The sequence below is a fragment of the Rhagoletis pomonella genome, unplaced genomic scaffold (genome assembly GCF_013731165.1).
Source record: "Rhagoletis pomonella isolate Grant_MI unplaced genomic scaffold, Rhpom_1.0 Rhpom_scaffold_00002, whole genome shotgun sequence".
Classification (NCBI taxonomy): Eukaryota; Metazoa; Arthropoda; class Insecta; order Diptera; family Tephritidae; genus Rhagoletis; species Rhagoletis pomonella.
In genome coordinates, this window is record NW_023458556.1 from 76631220 (window position 1) to 76646788 (window position 15569).

General features: G+C 35.7%; 2 protein-coding genes across 5 annotated transcripts in view; both read right to left on the reverse strand.

The window, feature by feature from the left end:
• Positions 1-15569, reverse strand: part of LOC118734083 — a 197557-nt gene that overhangs the window by 102902 nt on the left and 79086 nt on the right. For 3 of the 4 annotated variants that reach the window (XM_036463784.1, XM_036463787.1, XM_036463786.1), the window contains exon 2: positions 4989-6156. In XM_036463784.1, the coding sequence (XP_036319677.1) occupies positions 4989-5114 (126 nt within the window). In that variant the 5' untranslated portion in view covers positions 5115-6156. Of the gene's footprint in view, positions 1-4988; positions 6157-6500; positions 6616-15569 lie in introns of those variants that run through there. The other variant, XM_036463785.1, reaches the window with a different exon arrangement.
• Positions 13952-15569, reverse strand: LOC118754944 (the record flags this gene model as incomplete). The annotated part of the gene is given in 1 exon segment (XM_036489811.1): positions 13952-15569. A coding segment is annotated over 1 exon segment (1515 nt).

Consider the following 15569-nt stretch of genomic DNA (forward strand, 5'->3'; position numbering starts at 1 on the left):
CACAACACCACACAACACAACAAAACACAACACAACACAACACAACCCAACACAACTCAACACAACACAATATAACAACACATTACAATACAACACAACACAATATAACATGTTATTCTTCAATTTTATCTTTTTATTTTTCTCTGCTTTTGTCTCTGCCTTTTTTTATCTTTTCATTTTTATATTTATCACCTCCTTGACTTTAAGTAAGATTTCTATCTGTATTCTTTTCTTTATCTAAATATTCACCCACACCTTTGCTATTATATTAAGCATTTAAATTTACCTTCTTCTTTGTCTTTACGTTGAGATTTCTGAACTTTTATTTGCATTTATCCCTTTCTTCTTCTTCATACTCAACTTCACCTTCTTCCTTGTTTGAGTCTTAATCTAGTCATGTATGTACATCTTAATACATTAAACGAGCAATTCTTGTATATCTATATATCCATAGCGTTCTCGGAAACGGCTCTAACGATTTTGATGAAATTTTGTACCTAGATAATGTTTTAGATTTTAAGGTTATCTGAATAGGCACTATCTCCGAGAAGACTCTTATAAGGATGCCACCTATTCTAAATTAGTTACAAATTAATTAAAACATCATAATATGGGTATCAATTGGAAGTTATTTTAAAGATCCCTAATTTAAAAATATTTTTAATAGGGTTGCCACTGTAGTGGCATCACCAACATTACGGCAGCACAATTCAGCGCCGTTGTAATGTTGGTAGCCCTGATAGGAAACACGTTCCACAGATACATACGTTATCATAAAGAAACGAATGGAAAATTCATTCGAACTCGTACTTCCAACTTGAGCGGACACGCGATAAAATATATTTTATTAAAAAGCCTACTAAATTATAAAAAGTATTTTTATTTTACAATCGAAAGTAGTATACGCGGTGTGAGATTTTACTTTTGAATAGCTGATTGGAATGCGTGGCGTTTTAGCAACGATTTGTGTTGGTGCTTCAGCGCGCAGCGGCAAGTGTATACCAGCAGCACGGGAGCACCCCAAATATTGGTGCTACGGCAAGGGCCGACATATAAGAATGCGTCGTGGGAATTCCCCACGTAAGGCTATATTTTAAGTGGTACGCAACCGGGCATAACACCACCTATTTTTAATCGCATATTTATTAATTTTTTTGTTTAGAAAAAAAGGTAAAATATTACTATTCATGGGTAGCAAGAAAAGGCTCTTAAACAATGATTTCCCTATATACAAAATGTTATCCCTTAAGATAATAGTGTAAAGTTGCCACTTATTTTCGATTCTACACAATTTATCTAAAACATCGCAATATGAATATCAAATGAAAGGTATTGTTGAGCACTCTGGTCAGAAAATATTTTCCATCAGGGTTGTCACGCTTCTATGTAATACAAATTTTTATTTTGTTAATATCGATCAGCATTTTTTTTTAAGTATACACAGTACAAGATACGTAGCATTCATTTCAGCGTATTTCGGAATAGGGTTGCCATCTAAATTTTGGCGTAAGAAATTTACCTAATAGATATCGAAATCCAATTTTTTTTCAAAATATTTTTTTTTAAAGCTTTCCAAATCTTGAAAACTTTAAAAAGTATATGCGCTCCGGGCAAAGCTCGGTCAACCTGGTACTAAATACATATTATTCCTAAACTGCTGCTTAGCACGTTTCTGTAATTCAGTATCAATATTATAGCATACGTTTAAGAAGCATTTCCGGCCCAACCATGTTCATGTGGGGCATTGGTACTGGTGGCACTTTTGAATCGATTTTATGTTAAACTAACTTGAAATTTTAAAAATTGTCTGCGATTCAGCATCAAAATACCTTTCTAACGATGTATAATTATTTATACCTTAGAAGTATAGTTTAGCCGTAAAAGGGGTGTAAAGGAAACATGATTGCCTATATATGTATAAGATTTATTGCAATGAGCCGACTAAATATCATTCTCAAATGAACTATTGATATGATATACGTACCGATTTTGGCGGGACAGTACCGATTTTGAGAAAATTATCCCGCTGAATATTTTTTTAAAGTAGGGACATATAGTGTCCCAATTTTTCATATTTGTACCGATTTAATCCTGATTTTCAGTGTTTTAGTTATTAATTTAATAAGAGTATCCCTGTAGTATGGTCCAAAAACAATTTTTCGTAAAACGTGGTAGCACTTTCGTTACCAAAAAGGACATAGAATATAAGGGAGCCATAAACATAGCCAGCATCCTTACTTTCTATGATCCTTGGTAATGTTTTATTCTGTAAAACTGGTACTCTCAATATATTGCAGTCTAACATTATTGTCCAATTTTTTTCAAGGTGTTTATAGTTATTTGTTAAGTGTTTTTTAATGAAATGATTCTAAGTTGAATTTAATGAAACTTAGCTGTGGTGTAGTGGTAAGCAGTACGCGCTTCACTCACCAGCACCTGGGTTCAAGCCCTGGTCAAAACAACATCGCAAAAAAAATTTAGAAAAATTTTTTTTCTTAACAGTGGTCGTCCCTCGGCAGGCAATGGCAAACCTCCGAGTGTATTTCTGCCATGAAAAACAGCTTCTCATAAAAATACAATCGCCGTTCGGAGTCGGCGTAAAACTGTAGGTCCCTCCGCTTTGTGTGACAATATCAAGGCGCACGCCACAAGTTGGAGGAGAAGCTCGGCCAAACACTAACATATGTGTAAGCGCCAATCTATTATTATTATTATTATAAAAAACAATACTAATTCCCTCAAAAAAAAATCATATGAAAAAGCTGTAGATACAGTGGCGAAAATACAAATAGGGAAGCGAGAGTTTAACATTCGAGGGCTATTCTAATTTCGATTATTTAATGTTTATTATATTTGATAGTTGATGTCTCAGACATCATGTCTGTAATTTATTTGTGGAAGGTGTTCCCCTTTTTTTTCAATACAAACAAATTTTTAAACCTACTTTTCATGGAAGAAATTGCGCAAACAAAAAATTGCCAAAAAACAACGATAAGTTCAAGCTACTTCAAACTTGCACTTTATTATACTAAAATTTAATGGGCTACAAAACTGCATAATTCTAGAAAATCGGATAAAAATGTTTAAAATTTATTCGTCGAATTTTTACAAATGTTCCACAAAATTTTTAATTTTTTATTTACTTGTTTTTTTTTTTTTATATATAGTAGTAAGTTATATTTTCATAAAAAAATAATAAGCATTTTTTAAACTAAGAAAAGTAGCCAAAACTTGCTAAAATGTCTTTTCCCTATTTACATTCTCGCCACCGCACATAAGGACAAAATGACTTATTACGACGACAAAAATTGAAAAACCAAAGTCTTTAAATCTTATCACACATACCTTTCCTCCTTATAAACCAGTCCACAATGTAACACACAAATTTTGACTTTTAACGCAACGCAGCAGCTTTAGCAGAAACGTAAAGTTGGGTTTTCTATCGTGCGTCGAATTAAATAATTTTTTGTTTGAAGCGATGATAAAATAGTTTCGCTTGTCATTTTATTCTTACTAACAACTAATAGTTTTGTCAACATGGAAAGTGGGGCGTGAGGTATGTACTTTATTTTGCGATTTTTGTTAATAATATAGTTGTTTGTAAAATGGGTATAATACCTATTTTATAAATTGCCTTTTTTTTCAAGAATATAGGAGGACAAAAATGTTTACTCCATATGTATTTGACAGATTTCAATGAAGTTTGGTATCCAGGGGTTTTCGTTGTCAATGATTTCGAAATTGATATCAAATTTTCAAAATTCAAAATGGCGGATACAATATGGCGGAAGATATCTTAAAAAATGCATAGATTGTTATGAAGCTTGGTATCCAGAGATTTTCGTCGTCACTGGTTTCGAAATTGATATTAAATTTTCAAAAATCAAAATGGCGGATCCAATTTAGCGCACCACTTTTTTTAAATCATAGTTTGTTTTGAAACTTGGTATTCAGAGATCCTCGTTATCTTTGATTACGAAATTGAAATTAAATTTTCAAAATTCAAAATGGGTTCAAATTGTGCTAAAGGTAATGCCTTGCATTAAAAGTAAAACGCTTATTGTTCGGGACGCCATATTTGATCCGCCATTTGGAATTTTTGAAGACATAATATCAACTTCGAAATCAGTGACGACCAAGATCTCTGGATACCAAGCTTCATAACAATCTATACATTTGTGAGGAAATCGTCCGCCATATTGGATCCGCCATTTTGATTTTTTTTAATTAAATATCAATTTCGAAATCAGTGATGACGAAAAGCTCTGGATACTAAGCTTCATAACAAGCTATAAATTTTTTAATGAATCGTCCGCCATATTGGATCCGCCATTTTGAATTTTGGAAATTTAATTTAATATTCGAATTCAGTGACGACGAAAATCCCTAATTACCAAATTTCATTGAAATCTGTCAAATACATATGGAGTAAATACCATTCATAAAAATGTATACATTTTTGAAGAAACCGTCCGCCATATTGGATCCGCCATTTTGATTTTTGAAAATTTAATATCAATTTCGAAATCAGTGACGACGAAAATCTCTGGACACCACGCTTCATAAAAACATAGACATTTTTTAAGAAATCGTCCGCCATATTGCATCCGCCATTGCGAATTTTGGAAATTTAATTTAATATTCGAGATCAGTGATGATGAAAATCCCTAAATACCAAATTTCATTGAAATCTATCAAATATGTACATATTGTCAATTCGTCCCTATGTGCACCGTATACATTGTGTGTATAAATTTTTGCGATCATTTTTCAAGTTTTTTTATAAATAAAACTGTATTTATGTAGTATTTAAGTAGTTCCATATATTTTGGTCACCACTGTAAGTACCTACATATTAGTTATATCTGCACACTGCATCAGCCATGCATGTAGTCATGCACATGTATATATGTGTGCAAGAATGCACATATGTATGTATGGATGTATGTACATAGATGTGATGAATTTGAATATCTGCATTTAAATACCTTAACATCGGCCAATGTAGTGATTTTTTGCCACAGCGAATCTTCGCCAAATATCGAAATCATTTGCGTGCAGCCCACATTCGCTGAGATGCAGATGCGGCAAAGTTGCATATTGTTTGCTTCCATTTTGCAGCAGGAGACGACCACAGCAGCATTTGCGACAGTTTAAACGTCGCGCCCCTCCGGTATCTTGATTCCACAACAAAAACAATACAAACAACCGCAACGTCAACGAGAACGAGGAAAGGGAATGATGATGCTAGCTGCTAGAAGACACAACTTCGCGAATCTGTTGCACTGCAACTGCATACATGTATTTATGTATATCCCCACTTTGTACGTTAAATGAAGGTATTACGACTTGCCGCGTCTGTTTACTGCTATCTTCGGGTATTCTTGCCTTGCCGCCGCCGCTTCTTCTAATTTGTAAGCGTCGACGACGTCTCAAAGATGCTGGGAGAGTTCGGAAAACGCGAGTGCTCTCACAGAATCACCAAATAAATTGTACCTTGGTTGCGTACCGATGCGTTTGTATAGGTGTAGGTTCTTTGCATGGGCGTTTGCATGGGGTTGACGCGTTCGCACTCACGAGTCACAGCGACGAGACAGTCAACTGCGACGTCACAAATATTCGTTTACCAAACTGGTCGCGCTGGTGGGTGGATGGGCGCGTGTGTGTTTATACTTCAAAATGTATGTATGTGCATATTGCGTGTTTCTATTCATTTGTATGCGTATAGGTATAAGGTGAGCGGAATGCGGTCCGATGTACATACATACGTCACTACTGCGGGCGATTGATAAGCAGTCGAAAATGTTCAATTACACATCAAGTGATTTACACCGAAATTGTTTAATGGCACATTTACTTCCTTTTATAAAGCGTTTTCATACTATAGTTGTACTTTATGTACATTTGTACATATCACATCATAAGCACGTTATATGTACATACATATGTATTACAAACACTTTGCCACCTAAAAATATTTTACGCACTTTACATACTTAGTATGTATGATGAATAATTAAGTAATCCATGGCGATCTGATCCGTTTTGATCAACTTCCAATTCGATTCAAGTCAATCCAATTCATTCAGAGCAATCCGAAAACGCAACGAACCAAACCAATCAACGTACCGGCCGACTCTGACTCTGACTCTAAAACTGGAAAAGTAGAGAACATGAAAACTTTTTAATAAATATACGTGAATATACAAAAACAAGCACAACAAACAAAACTTTGAACAACAACAACATAAGTACATATGTATACATACATACATACATAAACTGTAATAAAAGGCAAATGGGGAAAGAAAATAAAATACGAACAAGAAGTAATACTCGTAGAAAAAAACACAAAAATCATCATAATAATAATAAGAATTACAAAGAAACTAGCTAGAGCGGCTGGCAGTGCAGAGAAAGAGCGCATATGTAAGTAAAGTGGAGCGGCAAGACGTAAACAACAAATATAAGTATTTTAAGCAGCGTTCGTTGGAACCTACCTAGTGTAGACTAGGAGCGGCGGAGGCACAATGAAAATTGTACAAATACTTAATTCATAGGTATGAACGAGTGTGAGAAGTCTAGTCACACAAGCCCAACCAACCAACAAATTATAAAACTATGTGATACACACAATAACTATTTACTCGTTTAATGCAATATTTCATTGTTGCTATTATTCCATATTCCATATTCCGTTTTCTTCTATGAGTATGTACATATGTAGTACGTTTACTCGGCGACTTGGTGCGACCGCTTTGAGCGATTTCGACTTCAACTTTGGCGTTTCCATCGACGTTTGCGTTTCTTCGTGGTTTCATTACTTTGGTGGCTTTCAAAATATCAATTATTTATACAGAAATTTTAAAATTCCATTTGTGCTCGTTTCGTTCCCTATTTAAAAATTCAACTACCCACTGCCGGCACCGCAAACACCCGACCATCTTTAATAACAACGTTAATAGCAGCCACAACGTAATCATTGTCTCCATCATCATCATAAGCGATGCGCCGGTACAATGGCAGAGTAAAGAAACTGAATTGACATATGAATGAATGGGTTGAAATATGGATAAGGCAGCTTGTTTTTATATACGGAAATGTGCATATGTGTGTGTGCGTCAGCGAATAATTGAAGAGACCTAAAATGTGTGTTGTGAGAAAAAATAAACTAAATTGAAACATATTCATATGTAGTTAGAAGGGCATTCACTTATTTGTACGTAGTACTCGCATCCATATGCATATATATGTAATGTATTTATGTATGTATGTACATATGTATGCACATTTGATGTACAGAATAAATTTAAAAGAATGTATTTCAATTTAACTGGTTCGCATAAACATGCATACATATTTACGTATCATTGCCTTAATATAGAAACAGGGCTGCCAAATTGGCTCAAATCGTGCCATTTTTGGCCCTATTTTACTTCAAATGGCACTTAATTTTTCAATTTGGCATAATGTGCCAAAATGGCACTTTTGAAAAATAGTAATATTTCAATACATTTTTGGGAAGTCCTTTGCGTGTACTTCTTTTTCTCAACTAAAATTTTCTAATTTCTATAGTATACATATAAAACTGTTTTATCCTACTTTGGCATTGGTCTTTTGTTTTAGGAATGTGTTTCTAATTTCAATGCTAAATGGGGTGCATTAAAAAGAATGGCACCTTATTTGTCACTTTTATTTTTCTATTTGGCACATTTTGGCACTTTTTTATCCTCAATATGGCACTTCATAGCTAAGTACAGTTGGCAGCCCTGTATAGAAAGGCCCTATCTAACATGTTTGTTTCTTTACCGCGTAGTTATAAAACTTTATATAAACTAAAGTTCTTCGGTTGAATTTTTTTCTTACACTAGTTTTCTATAAACACAGTTTCAAATTCGATTAAGCCTTTAGTGAGTAATCTACCGACTGTTGCACAGAGCTGAGTTTCGAAATAGAATGAGTTAGGGCCTTTCTATATTACATACGTACATACATATGTACATACATATATCGTATGTATCACAATACCATGCTAGAAATTGTAGGTAGTTATTATAGGATTATCCTCGTGAAATCCTCATAGAAGTCAACTCCACTTTTTAAATGAAAGGGGGGTAATGGTTGTGTGTTAAAACAGAAAAATACTTGGAGTTATAAAAACTTTGGTTATGTAAGAGTTAAAAAAAAATAGTAACTCGCGAATTTTCTGCTTTCTGAAATTAAAAAATTATACAACAGGCATGCAAATCTTTAAGCGCAGTTATAAAATATTTTCTGAAATTTATTTGTGTTTCTTGCTGTGATCTTAAATTTTAAATAAAATTTTAGTCATGGTAAATAAAATCTTAAGAAGTGAGTTGTTTGACATTTGGAGAAGTATTGCTGAAACTTCTAAAAGACAACAAGGTGTCCGTGATTATGTGATTGGTAAATTGAAAGAAATATCTGATGAAAATGCTCGTTCCGAAGTAAATAAAGTAAATTAAGTAAATGACTTTAGATTCGTAATCAGCAACCCAGAAAACCCCCAGATACCCAGTTACGTAGAAATCTACCGATTTTTTTAAATTTTCGTCCGCCATATTGGATCCGCCATTTTGAATTTTTGGTAAATGACTTTAGATATGTAATCAGCGACCCAGAAACCCCCCAGATACCCAGTTTCATACAAATCTACCGATTTTTTTTTATTTTCGTCCGCCATATTGGATCCGCCATTTTGAATTTTTGATAAGTGACTTCAGATTCGTAATCAGCGACCCAAAAATCCCCTAGGTAAGAAGTGGTGTAAAGATCCATCAACGAGTATTTGTTTAAATAGTTTCGTCCAGCTAGATTTGCGATCCGAACCACTGTAAGCTGTGAGTAGGCTTGTCAAATTGGGACAATATCAGTTTTACCCTCATTCTGTTTCTTGCATGGGCCCAACTGTTTGCCATTATATCAAACACCTTTAAAATAAATGGTTGCTTACTGGTATAGGCAGAATTTTACCAATTACATTCGGCAATTGTCTGAACTCCGTAGACGCTATACAAATTTGTATCCACTGCGTATCTAAAGGTATATCAAGTGATTAAATTGATGGATGTAAAGGCAGATTTATAAATCAGAAACTTTTCTTTGAAATTCAGTTGCGAATCGATAATAGTTTTAACAATGGCAATGTTGTTAAAATATTATAATTAGATGAGCGATTCAAATGCCTACTACATAACAAATGTACGTGTTTAAAGAATATGTTATTTTTTATCATACACGAAAATTAAAAAGTCATATTTCCAGTAAATCGGAGAATCTCAAAGTTTTTAACCGCATCTCGAAGAAATCAATGGCAAACCCGCCGCGCGCAGCTTTTGCCCCAAGCCCAAGGCAAGCTTAATCGTGAGGTCTCTTTTTACCTTGCTTATGTATATATGTATATATACTTCATAATATAAAGCATCGTTCACTCAAAATCGGTACGCGTTCTAGCAATTTCTGTACAGCAATTGTTGGAATGTATTAAAAAATTGCAATGCAGATCGTTAGACAAAAGATCTACCATTATGAAGTTCAAATTTCATAGTACTGGCTTTTTATTTGACAGTTTTATTCGCGTTGGAAGTTGATGCTCAAAAAATAATGTTGAACAAATTCGTAGAAAATCCGATATATGGCAAAAACTTATAATTATCCTCCAAAAATCAATGAATAGATTCCTTCTGCTTAAACTAACGGGGTAAGGGAATCATTAACTAGTAATTTAAAAAAAAAAAAACCGACTTCAACTCTCATATAAAAAAAAAAATATATATATATATATCTCTCATGATCCGCTGATCGGAACTTAACCAGATTAGTATGGGACCACCTCTGAGACACTACCTTCCTTGCAAAAAGAATTATCGAAATCGGTTGACGTGGTCCAAAGTTATGCGGTAACATACATAAAAAAAAAAAAAAAAAAAATATTCCGACGAACTGATAACCTCCTCCTTTTTTGGAAGTTGGTTAAAAAACATCATTTCGCACCAGCTAAAGGATAAGGCTCTTTACCTCAATTACGAAAAAAACGACTTATCAGGAGAAGATCGCGTGAGAGAATTGGAAAACAATTATCCACAGTTCAGCGAATGCAAGCTATGGCAAGACTTAAACCTTATCGAGTTATAATATATAAAATTCTGTTAGATTAAATACATTTTATAACAAAAACCGCACCCGTTTACTTTACCCCGAATGTTCCCACCAAATGTGGTATTTTCTAATAGTGACTAATAAAACATGTTTATAACTGGACTTCGGTCAACTCCCACGTTAAAAGTTTTAAGCTAAAAAGAAACAGGGTGATATCCTCTTACAACTAAATCTATAAAAGTTGACACAGTTGTCAAAGGGCTATGAAATAACAAGAGAATCGAGGTAGTCTCGTTAAAACTCGATCAAACACCACAATGGGTCATATGACCCCAGAAATATGCTGGAAGGAGCGCTTGCACAAAGTGTTATTTCATTGTGTCATTTACTTTGGACCTTTTGTAAAGTGTTGGTTGGTTTTTATGAAAACTAATTATTCACAGGTAACTTTAAATCGGTTTGAAGCCAATGATGTGAATAAAGTTCTGGAAGTCATCAATTTACGAATATGATCTATTTAAGTCAAATCGAAAAATACATGGTATTTATTTAAAACAAAATTAGTAGAGATATGCGAGCTGTGGAAAAACATAAACTAAAGATAGTTTAGTAGAGCAAGTTGACTACACAAGTGTCTAGAACGGGTGTTCAGAAAAATTTTATTATTATCAAAGAAATTGTATCTTATTTATTTATCCAAGCAAAATATGAAACTTTCGCTAACATGTATCTATAACGGAATATTTTCCCTTTATTTTAACATATTAAATATTATTTTCTGAAAACCTATGAAAAAGATATAACCCATTTCATGCGTACCGATTTTGAGTGAACTATGCTTTATGTATGCAAATGAGCGATGTATAAAAAATCTACGATGGAATTTTATTTTCTGCTACGATTTTTCATGTCATTTACTACGAAGGCTTTATTAAAATTACTAAGTATGCGATTTTTTTGCCATTTTTTCGGTTTTTCGGAATTCACTCGAAATTTTGAAGTCAAACGGGACTCAGATTCGGATTCAGCGTGTCGAAATACATGTCGGTGGGTGGGTCAGGTAAAAAGCACATTAGGGAGGTCCTTAAATGTAGGAAGCAAATTTTTACATCAGATGTCTTAAGCCTCACCGCCTACGTCGATGCTACTATAGTCGAAGATATCACATATAAACTTTGGTCCCGATTGGAGGCGGTTAAAGCGTGCCGCACAGGGGGCAAAGTTCAGATTCTTCTATGGAGCCTCAAAAAATTAAAATTATTATTTTTTCATCTGATACCCAAAATCGATAGTACCATTGTCGACGATATCACATATCGTCGTTTAAAGTACAAAACCGCGTATCAACAAAATGCAAAACCGCGTATGTGAGGTTGCATAAATTATTTTCTAGAGAGTAAAAACACTCATATTTCAAAATTTTTCTCTTTTTTATAAAGCAACAGCACTTCTGGCTAGTATATTTCAGGACGAATAGATAAGGATTGAGCCAAGAGCTTGTGTGAGCAAATCCAATTTTTGGCAGCCAATGTCAGTTACGCGGTTTTGCAGAATGACGATACGCGGTATTGTACTTTAAACGACGATATAAATTTTGGTCCCGATTGAAGTCGGTTAAGGCGTGTCGCACAGGGGTCAAAGTTAAGATAACCCTACGAAGACGTCTTAACCGACTCCAATCGGGACCAAAATTTATATGTGATATTCTCGACTTTAGTGGTATCGATTTCGGGTATTAAATAAAAAAAAAAATATTTTAAATTTTTTGAGTTCATATAGGCATCTGGCTTTTGACCCATTTGCGATACACCTTAACCGACTCCAATCGGGACCAAAATTTATATGTGATATTTTCGACTATGGTAGTATGGATTTTGGGTATTAGATGAAAAAAAAAATCATTTAAATTTCTTTTTATCTCTATAGAAGAATCTGTACTTTGCCCCTGTGCGACACGACTTAAGAGTCTCCAATCGGGACCAAATTTTATATGTGATATCTGTGACCGTGGTATTACCGATTGAGGGGATGAGACTGAAAACACGTTAATTTGAATTCTTTGAATAGCTATTATCGTGAACTTTTTGTTTACCTGGAAATCTTACTTTAAGTAGGTATAAAAACTAGCAAAAATAAATGTATTTAATGCTGTCAGACGCCGTTTTCTTGATTTTGATGATTTGATGATTTTTTTTTAAGTTTGCCAGCATTTTAAAATAATATAAAATTGAGAATAAAAAGAAGAAATTGTTCAAAATTGTTGTTGTAAGGGATTGAAAATGAGGATATGTGTGTGAGATTGAGTTTCAAATTTTAAAATTAAATATCTTGCAAACGTCAAAAATGCTAAAAGTGTCTCAGCGGTTCTACCTTACCATGATACAATAAAATTATAGTTTAAAAAACTAAAACCTCCCTATTATAATTGCCATTCGTACTGTCATCAGGTATGTAACTTGAGAATAAAAATCGCCGCATCTTTTAGGCGCATCAATATTACATAGTTACATCCCGAGCTAATAAAAGGAGATAAAAAAAGAAGGCAGTTTCACTTCAAAATTTTTGACAAAAAATAAGTTTTTGAAGTTTCATAAATTGTACAAAATTGTGAGCTACCTTGCCACATTTACAGCAATTAAACAATACATCAGAGGATTTAATGTTGTGCGTGGGAAATGTTCGATTACACAGGTCCACAAAAAAAATCGATGAAAGATTCCTTTGACCAAACCTAGTCTATCACATGTTTTTTGGTTCGCTGAACACGAATCTGAAGTCCGTTTTGCTCCATCATGTCTTACCTCAAAACAAAATCTCGGATTTTACGTGACAGAGAAAATCCGAGGTCTTTTTTGAGGTTAGGAAAAAATCTAGACGTGATGGAGCAAAACGGACTTCAGATTCGTGTTCAGCGACCCCAAAAATATATGATAGACTAGGTTTGGTCAGAGGAACCTTTCATCGATTTTTTTTTTTTTGTGGACCTGTGTTATTTGTACAATGATGTTTTGGTTGGGAGCGGAGGGAGAAGGGGTGTGTCACCTAAAACTACACTCATTAAAAAGAGTATAGTATAAAATTTAACAAAAGCCATCCTTCTCCTCCCTGCCCCTTCTACAGGCACTCGGGGGCCATTTCAAAATGGGGTGAAATTAGCATTTTCATAAAGAAAAATTAAACTCGTGTTAGGCCATCAGCAGTATTTTTGCGCAAAACTCCTTTCCGCGGTGGTGGTCTTCGGCCGCGCTAGAAAAAATGACCTCATCAGTCCAACTCCGGTTACACCATGCACAGTATTTTTGCGCAAAATCCCCCTCCAAATTTACAAAAAAAAAATGCATATTTCAAACCAAAATCTTTGTTTTAAATTAAAACTTTATTCTTTGGCTAGACGTATATGTGAAAATTATTTGATTCGGGTCACGCGTTTGGACACGATAACCCAAAAGCATTGTACAAATAACCGAACCGTACCCGGGAACCCAAAAATTGGTACTGTTACTAGTTGCAGGGCATCATTTTAACTCGACCTCATCCCTCTTCCATGGATAACGGTACATCGTTTAGAGGTTTAAAAATATTTTGCGTCGCAATTTGTGCATTAGATTGTATAACGTACTCTATCATCGGAAAAGCAAAAAACTTTATTTTCAAACGTTTGCACAGGCGTACCGACTTCTTGCAGTTTGGAAACACGCTAGAATTTTCTTTAATACTTTCATCCAACTTCACTGACTTAAAAATTTTTTTTTACTTTTTCAAGAAACAAACATTTTGCTGTTAGTGGATCTGGTAGCATGATTTTAGTTAAATGTCGTAAACTTGTTAAAAGTCAAGTGGTCGTTAGTTTCGAAATGGGTCTCAAGAGTTCACCTTCTGCGGTCTTTAAGCTGACAACACGCACGCGATCGTCGGTGCCGGGGTGGCTATCAAGTACACGTCCAAGTTTCCATTTGGTAGGTGGGGCGTTGTTATCGTGTATGACAACCACATCGTCCTTCTGCAGATTTGGCGTTGAGCGGAACCATTTTGTTCTTTGCTGAAGGTTTACAAGATACTCGTCACGCCAGCGCTTCCAGAAGTGTTGTCTTATTGACGTGATGAGCTGCCATCGTTGGAAAAGAGAACCCTTGAACATTTCCACATCGGGATCGGGGAGCGTCTTCAATGGTTCGCCAACTAAAAAATGGCCGGGAGTCAAGACTTCCAAATCGTTAATGTTTGTGGATATCCAGCAGATAGGACGAGAGTTCACACAAGCCTCGACCTCGGTTAGCACGGTTGAAAATTCTTCATACGCCAGGAGTGTTGAATTCAGCGCACGCTTTAAGTGATACTTGACGCGCTTTATGCCCACTTCCCAATAACCGCCCATGTGAAGGGCGCTGGGTGGATTAAAGTGCCAAGTGGTATGCGTATCGGTGAAGTACGACGACAACTTATCGTCGCTGATGCAGCGTTCGTATGCGATGCGTAACTCCCTTTCAGCGCCAGCGAAATTCGTTCCGTTGTCAGAGTAGATATGCTGACAGTAGCCCCTTCGGTTGGTGAAACGTTTGAACGCAGCGATAAACGCAACTGAAGAAAGGTCACCTGCTAGTTCCAGGTGCATTGCGCCTGTACTCATACATATAAACGAACAAATGTATGCCTTCGTTGACTTAGCACCTCTTCCGTGGGAGAATTTCAAAGCGTAAGGCCCAGCAAAATCTACAGCACTGTGGAGAAAGCTCCGTGCACAAGTTACACGGCTGAGCGGAAGTTGGGACATGAGCTGTTGCAGCGGCTTGTGATTGAGACGTTTGCAGCGAGCACATTTACGATATATGGCTCGAACGAGGCTTCGAATACCGGGGACCCAGAATCGACGTTGAAGCGTAGCCTGCATTATTTGAAGCCCAGCATGTAGCGTTGTGATATGCACTTCGGCAGCGATTATCTTTGCCAACGAAGACCCCTTTGGCAGTATTATTGGATGCTTAGCATCGTTGGAAAGTGTAGAATTTTCGATGCGACCTCCTACACGTAGGACGCCCTTAGCGTCCAGAAACGGCTGTAAACGTATAAGACTGCTCCGAACGGGTACCGGCTTCCTTGAACTGCAATTAAAAACTTCTTGCTCGAAGGCGTTAGATTGAACATACTTTACCAAAACTAATTCGGCTTCTTGAATTTCTGCGCAGATTAACGGACCCAGTCTTCGTTTCTCTGCGTTAGAGCGAGAGGCGGCAATTCGTAAGTTTTTTACGAAGCGGATTACGTAAGCGGTTACTCGCTTGAGTATGTTGAACGAGTGGTATCTGGTCAAAAGATCCCATTCGCCAGCGGTCTGCGTTAGATGCGACATCTTGTTTGACTTCAGTTCGAGGTTGGTGTTGAGCTGTGTTGAGGGATTAAGCCAAGGTTCGCTGTGAGCTCGCAGCCAATGCGGCCCATGCCACCATAGAGGA